The 18689-nt window shown below is 41.4% G+C and overlaps 1 protein-coding gene and 1 long non-coding RNA gene across 4 annotated transcripts in view; one reads left to right on the top strand and one right to left on the bottom strand.

Annotated features, from left to right (window-relative positions):
- The window catches only part of LOC119161269 (inhibitor of nuclear factor kappa-B kinase subunit alpha), a 103957-nt gene extending 93290 nt beyond the window's left edge, over positions 1-10667 (bottom strand). Inside the window, exons 1-3 of one of the 3 annotated variants that reach the window (XM_075879621.1) lie at positions 10529-10667; positions 2684-2823; positions 1741-1959 (exon numbers count right to left, since the gene is read on the bottom strand). In XM_075879621.1, coding sequence (XP_075735736.1) covers positions 1741-1959; positions 2684-2797 — 333 coding nt within the window. In that variant the 5' untranslated portion in view covers positions 2798-2823; positions 10529-10667. Of the gene's footprint in view, positions 1-1740; positions 1960-2683; positions 2824-3076; positions 3312-10528 lie in introns of those variants that run through there. The other 2 variants (XM_037413658.2, XM_075879620.1) reach the window with 2 other exon arrangements.
- A 1400-nt stretch (positions 10668-12067) lies between these two features.
- Positions 12068-16655, top strand: LOC142777246 (uncharacterized). Its single transcript, XR_012887988.1, has 2 exons — positions 12068-12190; positions 15678-16655. It is a non-coding gene; the product is annotated as an uncharacterized LOC142777246 (long non-coding RNA).
- The last annotated feature ends 2034 nt before the right edge of the window (positions 16656-18689 follow it).

The raw sequence follows: 18689 nt of genomic DNA, 5'->3' as shown, positions 1-18689 counted from the left end.
ACCAAAAAAAAAAACAGGTGAAAGGAAAGAGGGTCCTTTCTTTCGCCTAATTTTCCTCGTGGTTTGCGTCATCTAGTTTTCCTGTATTATGACACAATATGTTCACATACTTTTCCTGCTATAGCACACATTTTGATGGGAGCTAATTAAGGTGCTTATTAAGAGTAAATAAGGAAGGACAGAAATACAAACACAAAAAGATGCAAGCACTAAATGAAACTGACCAATAGTACCACAGCACTCACTAGAAAAAATTTTGCTACACCACCATCATTCAAGATTACCATTCAACTGGGAAATTTCTATATGTGAGATAAGAAACAGAGATCATATGATAATTGCATTAAACCATCAAGACAAAGCTCAGGCACTCCTTCCACAACATAAAAGTTCATTCCTATAATTCTGAATAGGCCACTTAGCTTGATGACAAAGCTCAATGAATTAAGGTTAGACGCAAAAAAGTGTAGTTACCCACACTAGCACCTACAATAAATTTATAAAATTCTTCCCATAAAAGGTGCCAGATGCAGCTGTTTCTTCAAAGTAGTATTCTCTTTTTATCACTGTTGTCTTAATCATATTTTTATGAACACTGCCAGGATGAAGGTACCTTCCATCAAACTCCAGGTGCCCCCTGTATTATACTGCCCAATTACAAGTTATGCCTGCAGGTTTCTCACTTTCATCATGCTACCTACTTCGCTACCACCCTCTACTATACTTCCCTGAGACAATAATATACCAGACTTTGCCCTACAAACTGCATGGCCTGCCCCAACTCCATTCCACTCTATTAGAGGCAACTAAAATATGACTACTCTCATCAACTTTATAATCCACAATGCTATTCTCCTGTCTCTGAATGTCACATTGAACATTTTATCCTAAGGCACTTTTTTTTCAATTTTGATATCTTCTGGTTGACCTTAAAGTTTTTGCTCCATATGTCAGCAACAACAGAATGTAGTATACTTTTTAAGGATCGTGGCAAGCCATCAGTGATAATTTGGTAAAGCCAACAATTTATACTCAAACCTATATTTATATTTCGATAAATTGTCTAGTCAGCTCCTGAAGTACATAAAATCAGTGAAAGTATGCAGTGAAGTGGAAAGAGCCCCAGTGGAAAACGCAGTAAAGTAAAGCAAAAAATGTTGGAAAGGATTGTTTATTTTGGCTAGGTCATTTTTATGGAGGGGTGCTGCAGAATGGTGCCACAAAGTGGTGCTGCCCAGTTGGATAATAAAGAATGAGGCAATGAGACAGGCTAATCTGCATTTATTGACATGATTTAGCACAATCAGAGTAACCTCAACACTTTCATGCCCTCTTCTATTTTATCACCGGGACAGTATACATGGAAACTTCTCACAAGTTTTCTGCTGATGTTAACACCAAGCCTACAACTTCGGCATCAGACTCGTTGCAGCTACTTGTTACGATATCATTATGCCCACTAATGTTACACTGCTTTCAGAGAAGTTAAAGGCCAACTGATATGACGGGCAAGGGTACTTTTGAGTCAAGTATTACGAACTTAGCTAAATAATGCTTTTCCATAAAAACCATGGCAGTCATGTACACATTATAAAATTCTATAACTTTAATACAGCAGCATTATTTTAGAGAACATTTGTAGCATTATTTTAAGTCTAGAATGGTATAAAGCTGTCACTATATAAGAATTTCCATGTTCAGGGTGGTTTAGGGGTATAAAACAATAAAGAGACTGCCCACCTTTCTAAGGTTCCCTCCACTGCAGTACTCCATTGCTAGAAATGGCAGGCTCGAAGCAAGCACTAGCAGTGGCTCTGGCACAGGAAGTCCTTTTACAACATTGGGGTGGTCCAACTTTTTAAGGATTTCAACCTCTTGCACCCAGCGTTCTCGTAGCTTGTCTGTCATTTCTGCCACGTCTCGCAGGCATTTCTTGAGTGCTATGGTCTCCCGTGTTTTCTATATAAGGTACAGGAACAGCTCTTCATTACATTTTATGGCCGGGGTCATGGTGACTGAAAGCACACTGCTTTTATAAGTTTTCTGGCATGATGATACTTGATAACACCAGAAGCTATGGTATAAGGTCATGAAATTTTATATTGTGGCTGAATATATAGTTTTGCATCCACATACATCCAGAAATGTCTTGGTTAGAGAACTATGCTACTAACTTATTTCGTTCAAAGGCTGAGGGCAACTTTTAGCCACCAGCAAACCTTTGTGAAGCTTAACTAGCACATTAAAGTCGTAGAGGTCGCCTAGTAATTTTCAGAAATTATGTTGTATTTATGGTTTAGTTGTTTTATCGAATACCGACAGCTACTGAATTCATTTGCACACGACGCAATGCTAGTTTGTTTTACATTACAGTGATGAAACGAAGAAAGGGGTATGGCTCCAGGGCTCGTTTTATTTATCAGGCACAATCAAATGAAACCGACTGCCAAGGACAAGGACACATTATTTCTGGTCTTCTAACTGCACAGTAGTTTACAACCTTCCACAGAAGTGTTGATTACAATGAAGAAGGAGATCAGCCAAATGCTGCCTACCGTTGTATAGTTAGAGCAATACCATTTCCTAATATGCTACTAACAATGACAAAAATTCATTGCGACACCTAACACCACTGAAGCGCTTCGCACGGTGAGCACAAACGATGCGCCAAACTTGAACTTGCCGTGTTGTGCCATAGTGTTATGCTTCCAAAAGTGCCTCGGTCTAGAACTATTCCTTCGGTCCAGCATCCGATAATTAGCCTGTCCTCCTCGGTAGATTTCACCATATTTTCCATTCCGCCTTCGAAACAGGTGTCAGCATCTGTAGAGGTACAAACGCCCGTTAAAATAAGCTCTGAAGATTGCCTGCACCCTACGCATCGAAAACAAGCATGCAACAAACTGTCTCGACAGCAACACGACTCCCATCCGCGGCTATTTCTTCCTGAACAATATTTTTTTGTCCGTTTACAAAACGCAGACGTCTTTGATAATGATAAAATGATGTCACGGCGTTCCAAAAGAAGGTGAAGATCAAAACAATACCAGTACGGTGAAAAGAAGAAGAAGATTACATGCAGTGACGACTATTCAGTCATGTTCACGGAAATGCAGAAGGGCGACGGCACACACATAAACGAAAGTTCGCGATCAAAGCTAATATCCACAACATACCCGGCTATCTATGCGCAAACAAAGCACGACGACGGACACGAACACCGCCAATCCCACCGCACGGAGCGGGCACGGTAGAACACGGGTTGCGTTTTTGTCACGTGCACAAGGCTTCCGGATCCGGATTGCTGCTTGGCTTTTAAGCTTGAAGCGGCTTCTGTGGCTTGGGTTGCAGTTGCGACTCACGAGTAGCTAGTAACACAGTCCCTGGACTCTGCTAGTACGTTGTTGTGCGAGTTATCACGCACTAGGCCTTGAACTACGCGACAGTTCAGACAGTACTGTGAGCCCGGCACAAGCTTTGGTGGAACCACCGCGGATGTACCTGCCAGCCTGCAAGTGACCTGTAGCACGATGAGTCACAGTGAGCAGTTGGGCCAGCTGGGCTGTGGCGCCGGAAAGGGCGGAGGATCTGGTGGAAGCATTCGTGAGGCCGGTGGCGCGTTCGGAGTAATGGGCGCTGCCAATGAAGAAACTTACTTCAAGAAAAGGCAGGCTGAGCAACTGGAGCAAATGCGTAAAGCGCGGGAAGCTGCCCCGAGCTCAGGCGTCGTGCAGGAACATCAGCGTGGTACCACCTAGCATAACTTTGTCCGCACATATGATTGCCAAGAAAAGGACCTCAATTTTAAAATTTATTTGGCATTTAATATTGTATATTCATGTTCAAGGAATTAAATCAGCTTATGCTGAGCTCATTTGTCACGTTCGTTTACGTTTTTGGGGAAGAGCAGAGGGATTATGAAGGGATTCGTGTAGAATTCGAGCTGTGCGTTGAACAGTCTACACAGGCACACAAAACGGAAATTCGATGCAATAATAGAAAAAGGAAACGGCACGCAAATGCGGTTAGGCAGTACGATAGCGCTTCTTTTTTTCCCAGTGACACTGCGTGCCTCAGACGATAGGTCCCTCGTTAAAAGCTGACAGGCCACAACTAAAGTTCCTTTTAGGTAGCTAATACAGTAAGTTTAGCCACAACGAGGCGTCATAATCCCACAGTAATTTCTGAAAAAGTTTTTGTGTTGTTGGCACCTTGATTAGGATGCCTTCATTGGTAAAAGGTCAACGACCGAGAAATAAGGAGTGCTACAGTAATACCGTACCGTAACTTGCTAAACGGCCCTAATATTACATGTCTGTAAAACGAAACGAAGCAGGTTTGCGGCCTGGTTGAGAGCGCAGTGACGGGACGAATGGGACCAAGGACAGAAAGAGTGCTTGCCATAATCCCTTTATTTTTTATTGAGCAAGAAGGAGAAGAGGAGTAGAAATAATTATAGTCATATATATGCTTAGTGTATACAGAAAATCTAGAAATAACCCCCCCCCCCCTCGAATCCAGCACTGTTTTCTGCCATGCACTTACGTAAGTCATGCATGTCTAGAAATTTTTTTCGAGCGGCAAGGAATGAAACAAATATGTTTCTGTGCGGGAAAAAAATGGATTCTTTTTATAGAGCTGATGTGACAGTCACGCACCTGTTATCGTCACACACAGGATCTATGTCGTCGAGGCTACACTTAGTCGTCCCTAAAGTTGCACAATTTTAAAAAGAAGGAATGAAGTGTATATTTAAGGGCTAGTTTTCATTGTTAGACACTATATTATTGAGATCTAACAGACAATCGTGCCAAGCAAAATATTGAGGATGTTATCAGAAGTAATTGTGAATGTCAGCTCGTAATATGTTCACATGCTATGCGACGCCAAATAGGCAAATGAAGAGTGGCCAAGGGTTCAATACTGGTTGCAGCGGTCACGTTTCGATATAGACACGAAATGCTAGAGGCCCGTGTACTTAGATTTAGCTTGGTGCAGGTTAAAGAAGCCTACGTTAATAACTCATTCATGCATATGTTTCGGGAACCTCTTGTGGGCTGGTGAGTATAATGAGGGACCACTTGTAGGGAGAAAAAAACGGGGGGGGGGGGGGGGGGGTGATAATTTAACACCTCATGCTGCATGAAATAAGTGCCCCATCTTTCTCCCCAGCTATGAAAGTTCGATCTAAAGTGCAACACCAATTCAATCCCATGAGCTTGTCAATAAGTTGTCTTGTATTCAGCCACATATTAAGCCTATTTCTAGCTATGTTAGTTCCTCAGATACGCAAGCCCGGAAAAAGCATACTCGTGCGCACATGTCGTGAAAACTCTACGAAAACTGTTACAACAATCTGCCTCTACGAAAGCTGTTACAACAATCTAACAAGCTGCCTTCGACCCGGTGAAAAAGATCTTCGGTGGTGATGTATACTCTGTTACAGTGAAATACTCTTCTGACCAAACCATCACAAGAACACCCGTCATCATGCTGTCTAACAACGAGGTCTTCCCTAGCGATGAAGCATTCAATCACTGAATGTGAAGATATAAGTGGAAGGCATGCCCTGTGCTGAAACGCCACGACAAAAAAGTGCACCCCATGTGTCTTATACATTATTATGACAACTTTGTATTGATACAGACTACCGTCTTACGAGACAATTAACTTAACCCGAGTACTTGGTCAATGCTTCGCGTTTTTCGATGACGCCAAAAACAATACACAAGGTTAGGTTAGGTCTCTCAATAATTAGAGGTGTTAACACAACGGGGATCTTGTTATTCAACAACTGCAGCTGGTGTCGTTGTCGCTACCGCTACCATGTGTTCTCATGAAAACAGGACCATCTTTCCAGGGCACTGCTACCTGGGACTAGGCAACTGCCTTGATATAAAACGAGAAACAAAAGCGAGCTCCGCTGCAGCACAGAAACGTTAAGCGGTGAAGCATACCTAAACTCAGGAGTCACTGTGACCACATATTGTTCAGCCCCCCCCCCCCCCCCCCCAACGCCTTGTTTGTTCATTTTTTTTAATGTTTGGCAGACACCCAGAAATAGCTTCGCGGACCCCCATTTGAGAACCATTGTCTCATTTTGTCGAAATATCTGGACCTCAATATCATATTGCGGATTAGGCACGTAAAACTCCCCAAATTAAACAAAATCTAACAACTGCCTTTACTCGCTACAACCTAGGTTACGGAAACACGCATGTTGTTCACAATGAAAATTTTGGCGCAATTTCGAAATCCATTGTTTATTTTCGTGATCCCTTCTTAAATGCTATCTTTCAATGGTTTCGCCGTGTAAAACATGGCCCCGAAGACAACGAGAGAAAACTTTAGCGACCGTAAAGAATACCAAGCATTCGCGGCCAGCTTACGCCTTTAGGGGTACAAAGAGAAAGGGAGCATCAGCGTTTCGAAACGCGCGCACTCACTCGATCACTCGTCATTACGTGGCAAAAAAAGAAGACCGAAGCGCGTGATACTTAAACACCTGTTCTTCTTTTTTGAACAAATTTTTAATTCTTCATTCCGTTAAAAAAAATTAAACTTGGTTCAAAAGACTACTCGCCAGTTCCATTAGAAAAAATTATGTCGAGAGGTATTCTATAGTGAACTAACGGTATTTTCTTTTTCACACAGAAATGGCTCTCTATGGATAGGGAGATCAATATCGAAGGCTTCGTTTATGATAAGTACACGGCCGGTTAAAAGTTCCCAGGCCACTATCCCATGTATTCCTATGGCAGCACAGCCTGGGAACTTCCGACCACCTAATCTGTACATCTATTGGCAGCAATTTCGAAGCCTAATTCGCGCGCGCGCGCGCACACACACGCACACACAGACAGAGAGAGAGAGAGAGCCATAAACATAGTCTTAGGGCTTGATTCCCCTATCCAAACAGAATCATTTGTCCGGTGAAAAAGAACACATTTTTAGTGAAATATCTGCTAGACAATACCTCACGCCATATTTTTCTTTCCAATAGTACTGGCGAGCAACCGTTTACTTCAGGCTTTTGTTATTTTAAAAGACGCCAGTCTTTCTTGGGGACCTTCGGCACAAAAATTTTGGTCTGTCTGTCTTGTGGACAAACAGACATTTGTCTGTTTGTCCACAACACGTATGTACTCTGTACGTGCCTTTTTTACTAGAAAAAGCATACAAAAGTAGTTCTAAGGACTGTAGCATTTATCAGGCTGCACTGACCATGCAACGCTTACACGAAAAGGCGAGTGTTTCCAACACTTTGCTTAAACGGCACGGTGGTGGCACCTACCAGTCACATCGCGTTCTACATCTTATCACCTCTGAGACAGGCGCGCACCCGCGTGCTTCATTTTCCAAGAAAACTGCCAGATGGCGCTCATCTTTCAAGTGTGACATGACTTGATGCGCTCGTTCGCCTTTGCTGCATGCTCGAGGCACTCTTAACGTAGTGCCTCCAGAACACCATTCATTGATTTTCTTGCGCAGAACATCAACTAAATGTTTTGTTCACTCTCTCTGCATGCAAGACTATTGTCTTTCGATGACATCTGCAGTATAAAGATATGGGGCCAATTTTTTTTATACAATCGAGGATTTGGAATATGTTCAAACAAGAAAAAGAAGTGTCATGCAACTCCGTCTCCTTTCTCTGCCACGCAATCGCAAGCCATCAAGCCAGGGCTCGAGCTGACCCCGTTTCGAACCGCTGATATTCCTTTTGTGTCTGTGCCTAAAGTGTGAGCAGGCAGAGAACGCTTGGTACGTTTCACGATTGCTGAAGTTCTCACCCCGTCGTCATAGTCGGAGCCTTGTTTGCAACGACGAAGTTAGAAGAGTGCATCGCAGTGAGGACATGCAGAACGACAAAAGTTGTACACTCCTGGATCCCATCGAGATATCTGGCCTATCACGCTGCAGCCGCGGATCGTGGTGCCCATGCTGTGGATCATCGTGCGGCTTCAGTCAGTGTGCACTACAGCCCAGCATTCCCTTCCCAAAAGTGTCGCTTGATGAAAGTGCACCCACACTGGTGTGTGTTCCTGGAAAGTACCCCTGCTTGATGATGCCTTCCGAGACTTTGAGTGACCTGACATTCGATATACAGGTTTTCAAAACGGGGGTCAAAAATATCAGCGTGGTTGAGCGGAAACAACGGACACTCTTGGATCGCGAGACCAAGGCCGTCCAACTCGTGGTCATACAGACAATTCTGACCAAAGATCAGCACTGCGCCCTGGGCGAGGCCGGCCATCGCTGGTCCCGCCCGGTTCGCCATGCCAGCGCCGAGGTCAGCCAGCACAACGATATTGAGACCCAACCGGGGGCCTCGACGGGCACTGTGAACGCTGCCGGCCAGCACCACTGGGCCGCTTGCCAACCGAGTAGCCCCCACACAGCTCAGGAATCTGCCGCCTAAATCCACAGTACCCTGCTTGAGTTGGGAAGCACTGACACAGAAGAGCTCAGAAGCAGAAGGGGCATTTGTTTGTTCAATAGTTGTTATTAGAATTGTTTTTTATTACTTATCGTCTATAAAACCATTACCGATGTGTTCATGAATACTGTCGATCATATCCCGGCACTGTTAATACGTCTATTACGACATGGATTTGAAAATGTATGTTATCAACCATGTCCCATCATTTTTTTTTGTGTTTATCTTGGCTGCAATAAACTAATATATGCCAAAAATCTCTTGTATCCTGCTTCCGTGTTTATGCCTTTCTTCTCAGCAAATGCATTTATATATTTGAAATAAGTATAGATGTATGAATAGTATTTTCGTGGTGCATCTGGATTTTTCTCGAAGAACAGCGTCCCGAATATAAGCTGTGGCCATGGAACTCATTATGTTACTTCTATATTAAAATATGTTCTAAACAAGCATTACTGCGCAATGTGGATTTCATAGATGAACACGGCGGCACATCAGGGGCACCAAGTATATTCCTTATAGCAACGTCACCGTTTTGCCCACTACATATGGCCGCTAAGATGTCATTTTCATCCTAGTTTTCTCCCAGCGCTAGGGCTGAACAAGCACTTTTTTTGGTCTTCTCCTTCCTCCATAATTACAATCTACAATCAGTTTTATATTTCTAGATTTAAAATCTGGAGAATTTAAACTAGGTAGTATGAACTACAGCCTGAACACAATGGGTCAAATAAGAGCTTGGCAACACTAGCCATTACACCAATTCAAGAATATGCATCTAACATCAGTTCACGTTAGTTAAAACGCCCATGGGAAGTGTTTCTGGGCTCTAAAACTTTTTATTATGCAGTGAAAGCTGTTATGAGATCAAAACACGTGTCACGCACAGCACCTTGGTTGTCCGCCTACGTCGCCATTGGTGTCCATAACCACTCTCGCAGAAAAGAAGAAAAGGGAAACCTATGTAAAAACAACAAAGACATGATGTGACATTGTGAGATTAAAACCATATTCCTCTGTGTGGCTCCACAGTATTCTACCGCCGAGTGACGCCGGAGCATGGCACTCGTTTGCAAGCTTGTCAAAGGCAGGCTTGATGTCTGGAAAGGAATCGCGTTACTATGAGTAATAAAGTGTTTCATAATAGCAAATAAACAACTGCAGGCGTCACACAATGTGAATCGTGTAACGAGTGGGTCGTCCAATGCTCCAACACATTATAAAAGCTTGTTGTTCATCATCTTTTAACTGTGGCACATACCCACTTCAGGCATAATTCTTCATATTTGCCAGCCACTGAATGCAACACAAAATTCATTACAAGTGGTTAGTGGATGCACGCTTCTCTGACGAATGACTAAGGATAGTATAGTGAATGCCAGCCTACTATGCAAAAATCACGAATATTTATAGCATAGTGGGTAGCGAGCAAGTGTGTTTCTAGTATGTACTCAAAGAGTGTTTAGAAAAGCTTCTGAAAGGCCGATGTTCATGCTTTCTCTCCGACTGCATTGCGCCTACCGCAGAGGCCTGGGGTTTTTTTTACTTAAAAAAAAGTGCTTTTCGGCGTAAATTATGTGCGTAACCAGAAGAAAGACTCATCACACTTAAGTTAACAATTGGTTACATACGGGCGTAAAGCATAACTTTTTTTTGCATAAAGTTTAACAAACTGTTTCTGACGAATGTACTCATCAAAGCCGTAGCATTCGAGATCTGTTCGACTGTACAATCAGAATGACCTCTGAGATTAAAAAAAAAAAAGAAACTAATCAGTGAAACTATTTTAGTGTTCGCAAGATGATGCTTTGTGTCCTAATATTTTTAATGTGAGTGGTGAGACGTTCTTTAGACCGCTCATTAATTTTTTTTCTACGAACTAAAGAATTCAGAATATGTTCAAAGAAGAAAAAAAAGTGCTAAAGTGTCATGCACCTCCGTTTTTTTTCTATGCCACGAAATGGCGAGCCACCAAGTCAGTGCGCAAACTGACTCCGTTTCGAACCGCTGATGTTTTCTTTGTGTCTCTGCTAAGGTGTGAGCAGGCAGCGAACGCTTGGTACGCTTCACGATCGCTGAAGTTCTCACCCCGTTGTCAGAACCATCTTTTTAACGACGAAGTTAGAGGAGTGCATCGCAGCGAGGACATGCAGAACGACGAAAGTTGCACCCTCCTGGATCCCATCGAGACATCCGGCCTATCACACTGCTGCTGCGGATCGTGGTGCCCATGCCGTGGATCACCGTGCAGTTTCAGTCGGTGTGCACTACAACCCAGCATTCCCTTCGCACAATTGTCGCTTGGTGAAAGTGGACCCACACTGGCGTAAGTTTGTAGTATCATGTGGCGGACGCGCTGCACTGAGAACACAGGACACGGCGCTGAAGCGGCAGCCGACAAGAAGTACGCAGGAGCTGGTAGCCAAGCAGGAACTTGTTTATGTACGCAACCATTGCTATGGATGGATGGATGCTATGAGCGTCCCCTTTATAACGGGGTGTTGACAAGTATGCCACCAGGCTCGACAAAAAAAAAAAAAAAAAAACCTTTTGTCTCTTTTTTTTTTCTTATGTTGACCTAATGCCTCTACTTCGATAAATTCTATCTTAATGGAAAAAAAGGTAAATTTTCAGCTTAAGTTCTCTGCCATTTACGGCACACTGTCCATATTTTATTTTTCCAATATTTATTTTTGTCCTTTCTCTCTAATTTTCTGCCACCAATACTCTAACCGTCTCTTACTTATTTCAATCGCGGGTGTGTTCAGCTTGCCATTGTTGTCCCTAAAACCCAAGGCTTCCTGTAGGCTCGTGCCCAAGACCTGGGAGGATATCTCCACATTCAATCAGAACATGCTCCGCCGTTTCTTTATCTTTCCCGCAGCATGGGCATTGTTCTTCTTCTTTACTGAATCTTGCTTTATAACTACGCGTTCTAAGGCAACCCGATCTCGCTTCAAACAGTAAAGCGCTTCCCCTTGAATTATCGTAAAATGCCTCCCTCCTTATTTCATTTTTGCCCTTTCGGTAGTTACTCAGAGCCGGTTTTTTCTCCATAGCTGCCCTCCAGTAAATCCTCTCCGCCTCCCTGACTTTTCCCTTAACGCTCTTTGTTGACATATGGCTCACAATACCAGCCGTATATTTACTAGTGAGTCTTCTAGTTCTTTTTCTCCACTGTGTGTCCACGCTCTTCCTATACAAATAACGGAACACCTTCTCTGCCCATCTACTCTCCTTCATATTTCTTAGCCTTTCCTCGAACCTTATTTTGCTCTGCGCTTCCCTCGCCTCAAAACCTGCCCACCCCATATCGCCCTTTACAGCCTCGTTTGTCGTCTTCCCGTGAGCACCCAACGCTATATATACATATATACAACGCCCTCTAGAGGCCAGGCAACCGGTTCCAAAACCAGAACCGAAACCACGACACCACATCATTCTCCTTGAAATGAAAATGATGGGTCCTCCACGTAACAAATGCACAATAATACAATGCACAGAATACACAGAAGAGTAAGAAAATGTACAACATAACAGCGTGAAGAATTTCATAGCAAACACATAAAAATGCAAAAGTAATGCACACTTGAGAAGGAACAACCCCCTGGCAGGGGGTTGTTCCTTCTCAAGTGTGGACACGCCAAGCTCTGCTCCGGCGTGTCCCGTCGGAGCAGAGCTTGGCTACATGAGCACACTCGGTCACTCTCACTCAAAAGGCATGACTTACTACGAGTGCATGATGAGAATGTGAGTAAACACCAGTATGAGTAATGAAAAATGAGAGTAGGCATAACCACGAATCACATGAAATGAAGTTTATTTTGATTTGTATTATGAAAAGGACTGTGAAAAAATCTGTTTTTGGAACCATAGACATTTGCACAAGTGGCAGGTGGGCAAGAGGATGGGTGCAATGTGAGTCCTATACATGGACATGATAGAGTGGGTGTGTGCTGCAATTGACCTTTCCCCCCTGAAGGGGAACCCTGCACACACTTATGTTTAGAACAACTTGACTACAGTTCACAACCTCATAACAAAAAATAGAAAAAAAAAGTCGGAGCAGCTACTGAACTATGGCAAACAAAACAGATAAATTGACACTTCACAACTAGCATACTGCAAGAGTGTATACATTGTGAAGAAATGAATGATAAATGTCCCGCTACGTTACTCAGTATTCAAACTAACTGCATAACAGAAAACTTGAGCAGAATACAGTTTCTATAAACATCATAACATCATTGTTATTTTCAAAATAACATATTGAACTAAACACACTGAATATAAAAAAATATTCATATTACCTTCATACAAACACCTAAACTCGGACTACATAAAATACACAAAACAGTTTTGATTTCAAACTGTAACAACTTTCGTAATAAAAAAGAAGTGCCAAGTAGTTGAAATTTAGATTTATATCACCACATTTAACTTGCATCTTGATACGAACAATTGAACAAGTCAAAATTACTCAGATCATAGTGATTTTGAAGCGAGAGGATAGGATAGTTTAGCTGTGGGACAGGTGGGGCAACTTACATGCATGAGCACGAGCGAGTACCAATGAGTGTAAGCAAGACCTTAGTGAGTACTGATGAGTGTGAGAAGGCCTGAGTATAAATGTGAGCGGAGTCATGAGTATGAATGTGAACCAGTACTCATGAGTGTAAGAAGGCGTGAGTAAGCATGTGAGTAAGTTGCATTGAGTGTGTGTGTAAGCAAGTATGAATGTGTGTGAGTACCTGTGAGAAGTCTGTATGAAAAATAGCGAGTTAGAAGCCTAAAGAATCTCAGAGTGACTGAGTATTCTCTTGTATTGCTGACCTACGCTTGGGAGTCTGAATGTTTTAGTTGCACATTGAGCTGAAGCTTATGTATAGCTGAAATATTCAATTTCAATATGTTTCCATATCTAGTAGTGCATAGCATATGTATTTTGAATGGCCGAGCTTCTTGAGCAAGACACACAGGGCACATGGGTGCTTCTCACAATACTAAGCAGAATTCATTGACGCACATCATATATACTTTTGAAAGCATGTCACCAACCATGCATGATTTTTGGTGACAATAGAAGTACAGGATAAGTCTGAGCATAGAAAAAAAAGAATAAAAATAATGCATGAGGGGTACAGTGTTGATATGTAACACATACAGAGAAAATCAGCTCTCTGTCAAACAATCAATAGAAGATTTACTAATACACGATGCATCACAGTAGTCGAACTGCTTGCTCTCAATTGGTAGTTCACTGAGCTCATCCGAGTATGTTGGCTTGATCAAACCGAAATGCACACCCACAGTTTCTATAGTGAATCACCAGAAAGCTATCAAAATGCATTCCATTCACCCTATCAAGATGCTCTGTAAGCTTCTGATTTTTAACCACCTAATTAGTCCAACGTAACGCCGGTTACGGGTCAACAGAATTCCATACGTGACACTAGATTTATACAATATGAACTTTCTCATGAGCTTATTCTATGTGGCAACTGTCTTTTTCGGTGGATAACTTTTCGGCAAAGACTGCCTGGTTCACATTCTTCAGATTGTGTGAGACTTCGTGTATGTAAGATATCATGACAACACTACACTTTTCAAGCGTTAGGACTTACATTATCATCTGATGCATATAATCGGCCAAGTGTTTGATTGTGTACCAAGTGTTAGAATTGTATGATACTTAGTGTATGTAGAGGATCATGGTAACACTGTGCTTTTCAAGCACTGGATTGTCAATATTGTTGGGTTATACATAGCATTTACCGATTATTTTAAGCAAATATTATTCATTTATGCTTTGAGGGGAAGCTTTAACATTTATTTTGGTGTAACTTTAGGCATGGCTAGCTTTTCAAGTTATGGTGTCTAGTGAAGCATTCTGTGTTGAGTCTGAGTAAAGCATCACACCTTTTGCTTCGAGTAGTTATCTCCTGAAATTAACTCAGTTTAGATAGTACGTTGAGTTTACAACTTTTTGTCTGAATGATTATTGGTCATAGTTAAATTGTGCCTTAATATACACAGGTCAATTTACAAATTTAAATTTGTTTCCAGTACTGTCCAGCGCCTTGTCAAATGAATTCTGAACTTTCCTAGAAGGAACATGTCAACACACAGGAACACAAGCAGATAGATCATAATTAACAGGCGCTTTTGAAGACAACTAACTTGTAAGACCATAAAGTGACGAAAAAACCTCAGTGGGCAACTAAGGTGAAATTGCTTGTGTTAGACAAACAAATAAGACACTATTTTGAATTTTTGTGGGAAATCCGGTTGAGTGGTCTTTTGCAATGTCACACCAACGTCTTTGTCAGGCAGTCAGTTTTGATCGGGCCGTATGCAGATTGAATTAGTGTGCAAATTTGGATGGGAAAACTGTGATGCAAATGTCTGCACCGAAACGAACAAGATTGCAACACCATTGTTGCAACTGTAAGCACAGGTGACTTGACTGAGCAACAGCAGACCGATTTAAAACTACAAAGCGCTGTGGAGTACCTACAAGGCAAAACTGGTGGAGTTCTCAGAATATTAAAGTGTACATTGTCCTCAGTTCACTTATGAAATGACATTCTCATAAATAAGAACTTGTAAACAGTCTATGCAACTACATTTTCATTGTGCCTTTAGCACTATGTAGAGATGTTTGCAGCCTCTGCGTAACAATGTGACTGCTGGCCACTTCGGTTTCTTGCACCTTTACCTGAGATTTTAAAGCTTGCATCACAGTAATGATGTCACCGATTATGTCTAAACATAATAGGACTGTCCATGATACACAACACTACTGACAAGGCCACCAGGATTACATCACCATTGCTATGAAGCAACATAACTGCGATTTCAAAGAAAAAGATCTGCTTAAAGTAGTGCCACTATGGTAGCGAAATTTTTGTAAAGAATGTCGGGCTCCGACAAGATGCACCATAGTTCTCCGGTCAAGGTACCACTTTTATGGTAGAGCTAACTTAAGGCACCCTATAATGTAGCTAGAGAAGCCACCACAAGAAAACAATTTACCACTCACTGGCCTTCAATGCACCTGAATAAAACCATTGCCAACACGTTGGAAATGTAGATCGACATGGTATGCAGATCTGGTATGGTATTCTTCTATATGTCACCTGTGGTGACACAGCAGTGTAAAAACAATGCAAACTTAAACTGCTTCACAGAAGGAACCTGGCAAAAATCCTTGACATCATTTTTCTCATTGTCACAGGTGAAAATAATCTCCAAATCGCCATATATCTGCAGCGCACCACAGAAGCTTGGTAGCTGTTCTGGCTCTCTCGAAGCAAGCAAAGGACTGACTCCTGTTGCTTCAGTTTTTGAAAGTGCAATGTGAAATACTAACTGGGTTACCACGCTTGGGTGTGGATGCTGTAACACTCATGTGGACTAAGTGGGAAGTTTCTGGAACAATACTTTGGACCCTAAACTGTACTGCAGCACTGTGGTGCACTCGTTTATTAGGTTAAGCCCAATTACATGATGCAGTATCACAGTACCACTGCACATGGTTTAATGTTCTTCATCTATTGCGCCATAAACTTTACTACGTTGCTATGTGTGCCACAGGACTGTCAGACATCATTTCTAACTTCTTTTCTTAATTAATTTGATTGCATGCATTCACAGTTTCACATTTGGTCTGCAGTATCAAGGCAATGTTTTACCATTGTACTAACACGTGCTATTCTTAACATTTTCACTGTAACCAGGTTTCCCTAATATAAACTGTTGTACATATTTGTACTGGTCACAAGCCACACCTTTGTGTATCAGAACATTCTTGACTGGTTTTCATCATTCTAAATAGATTACTGTGCAATCAGCATAGTTTATTTTAACATACATGAAAGCACCAGCAATTGTGCTGAAATGTATAACAACTTACTAATTAAAACCTGACATGTTTAATTACTATCTCAATAAATATACTCATTGAGGTATACTATATTAAGAAGTAATCTGGTTCATGTATTAATGAACTATCGGTGATGTTGCACAATTTTTAGACTTGTCCTTTGAGTTTGAATTTTTAGACTTGTCCTCTGGCTTTGATCTTGACAGTTTTATTTTAATTTTTTTTACTAAATTGTAGGTGTGCTCTTTCTGTTTGTGCATGCGGGAAACATACATGGTTTGACTCTTCTAAATGTTCTTTTTGAAATAAAAAGTATAGTTGTGAGCTAGACCTACGGCTTTATGTTCTCTCTTTTATCTGTGTGTTTGTGCTGCCAGTCCATAATAATGTAATCATTATCACAGTCACGTTGTTGAGCTTGAGTAAATGAGTTTTATTCCTGGTGATGGCGGCCACAATTCAATAGGCACCCAGAGCAAGAGCACGAGCGTACTATTAAAAGCAGTACAAGAGAAAACACGAAAGTGCATGGTGAACGGCCTCCAACCACAGTTTGATGGATTCTCTCGCAGATCTATTAAAAATAAGGTGGAAGGGGTAACACTTCTCCGTACATCGTTGTCACTCGCACCATGCATCTGCTTTTACAACAGGTGGAATGTATAACAGTTAACGCTTTGTAATCAAAATTACGAGGACAAGTTGTTATAGCCCACAAAGCACCATCCTATGTCACATTGAGTTTCTTTTTGTGGAGTTGGAACTCACCTCGAAATAAGGAACTATTGTGTTGTGATGAACACACACATGTGAACGAAGTAGCGGATAAACAGATAAATGGCTGTTGTGATACTCTGCTTAGTTTTCCTGCCTTATATTCATAAGAAGATAACACATGGTCAGGTGCTGTTTTGTTTCAGCACTAGCAAGGTGGTAGTGCCATCATTCAGTGCAACTGTGCGAAATTTTTCACACCATTTGCATTAGTTGCCATCGCGAAGTGCCCAACATTGGGTTCCAGGCTACTGGCCACATGCTTATGTGTTTCCTGTCATAGTGCGTGCAATAGCCCTTAGATTTTGATGAATGTTGAAGAACCCCAGGGAATTAATCCATAGTACCGCTTAGCAGTATGAGTTGTACTTAGGGCATTGTGTTTTCAGAGTTAACTTTTTTTTTTAAATTTGCAGAAAACTTTTTGCAATTTATGTTTCTCAAAGAAATTTGAAGTTCAAGTTTATTCATTGTCAATCTACATTTCCTCGAAGTGCAGCGTATTATTGTGTAATAAGTGGTTGCAATGTGTGCCTATTAATTTTATTTCTGGTGAAAATATATTGCATAGTTGCTGATAATCCTGTTTCTCCACCTTTTCATTTTTCTACCTTCCAGCTCACTAACCCTGTTAATAAGGTTGCTGTTCTGCACTGCTGTAAGCTAGCGAAAGTGTACTTTTGGGGGGCCGGAGTTAGTCAAGCTGCTTCTCAGCTTTTTCTGCCATTCTTCCTCACTATCCTAACGATAAATGGAAACATATTAATATTATTATTATTATTATTATTATTATTATTATTATTATTATTATTATTATTATTATTATTATTATGCTGAAGACTCCAAAATCTTCAATGAAATGATATCTAACACTAAAGCATGGGAACACACTGAGTGTATTTTAAATGTCTGGATGGCTTTAATGCACAAACACATATACATAAAACTCCCCAGAACTTGAATACAAAACACATTTATTCGTATTACAACCTTAAACCATGCTGTATACAATCAAGCAAGCTGCTTCGTAACTGATTGGAAATGCAAAGCGTGTGACTGTGGATTCAGAAACAACAACAAAAAAATAATTATCCGCAACTAGATCATCTGAATATCTATGATGAAAAGGCTTCGGCATACATTCTCAAGTTAGAAAATCCAATGCTGCTGGGAGTTGGAAAGGTGTGCTGAGCCAGTGAAGCATCTCGAATTCAAGTGAAAGCATTTAAAGAGAGTACTGCAAAGAATAGCAAGTCAGTGCATGCAGAAAAAAAAAATTGTTCATCACACAGATGGCAATAATTCAAAGTTTGCACAATAAATGCCATGAAAATGTGCTGCACCAAAATGCAAGTACTGTGGTGGTATCCATGAGTGCAAACCACAAGCATGCTCAGCTTGAAAACAAACATGCACCAAATGCAAAAAAAAAAGAATAACTTTGCAGCAGTTTGTAAAGGCAGAAAAAAAGTTGCGGGCCTGGCAGTAGCTAGCGAGCACAAAGTCATGTTGGCAATTGAAAGCACCCAACCAAGCTTCATCCCCACTATCACTAAATTGAATAGAAAATCAATAAAATTTCAAGTGGAC

The sequence above is a fragment of the Rhipicephalus microplus genome, chromosome X, assembly GCF_043290135.1.
Source record: "Rhipicephalus microplus isolate Deutch F79 chromosome X, USDA_Rmic, whole genome shotgun sequence".
Lineage (NCBI taxonomy): Eukaryota > Metazoa > Arthropoda > Arachnida > Ixodida > Ixodidae > Rhipicephalus > Rhipicephalus microplus.
The sequence above is the reverse complement of the archived record's forward strand: the minus strand, read 5'-3'. Positions and strand labels throughout refer to the sequence as shown.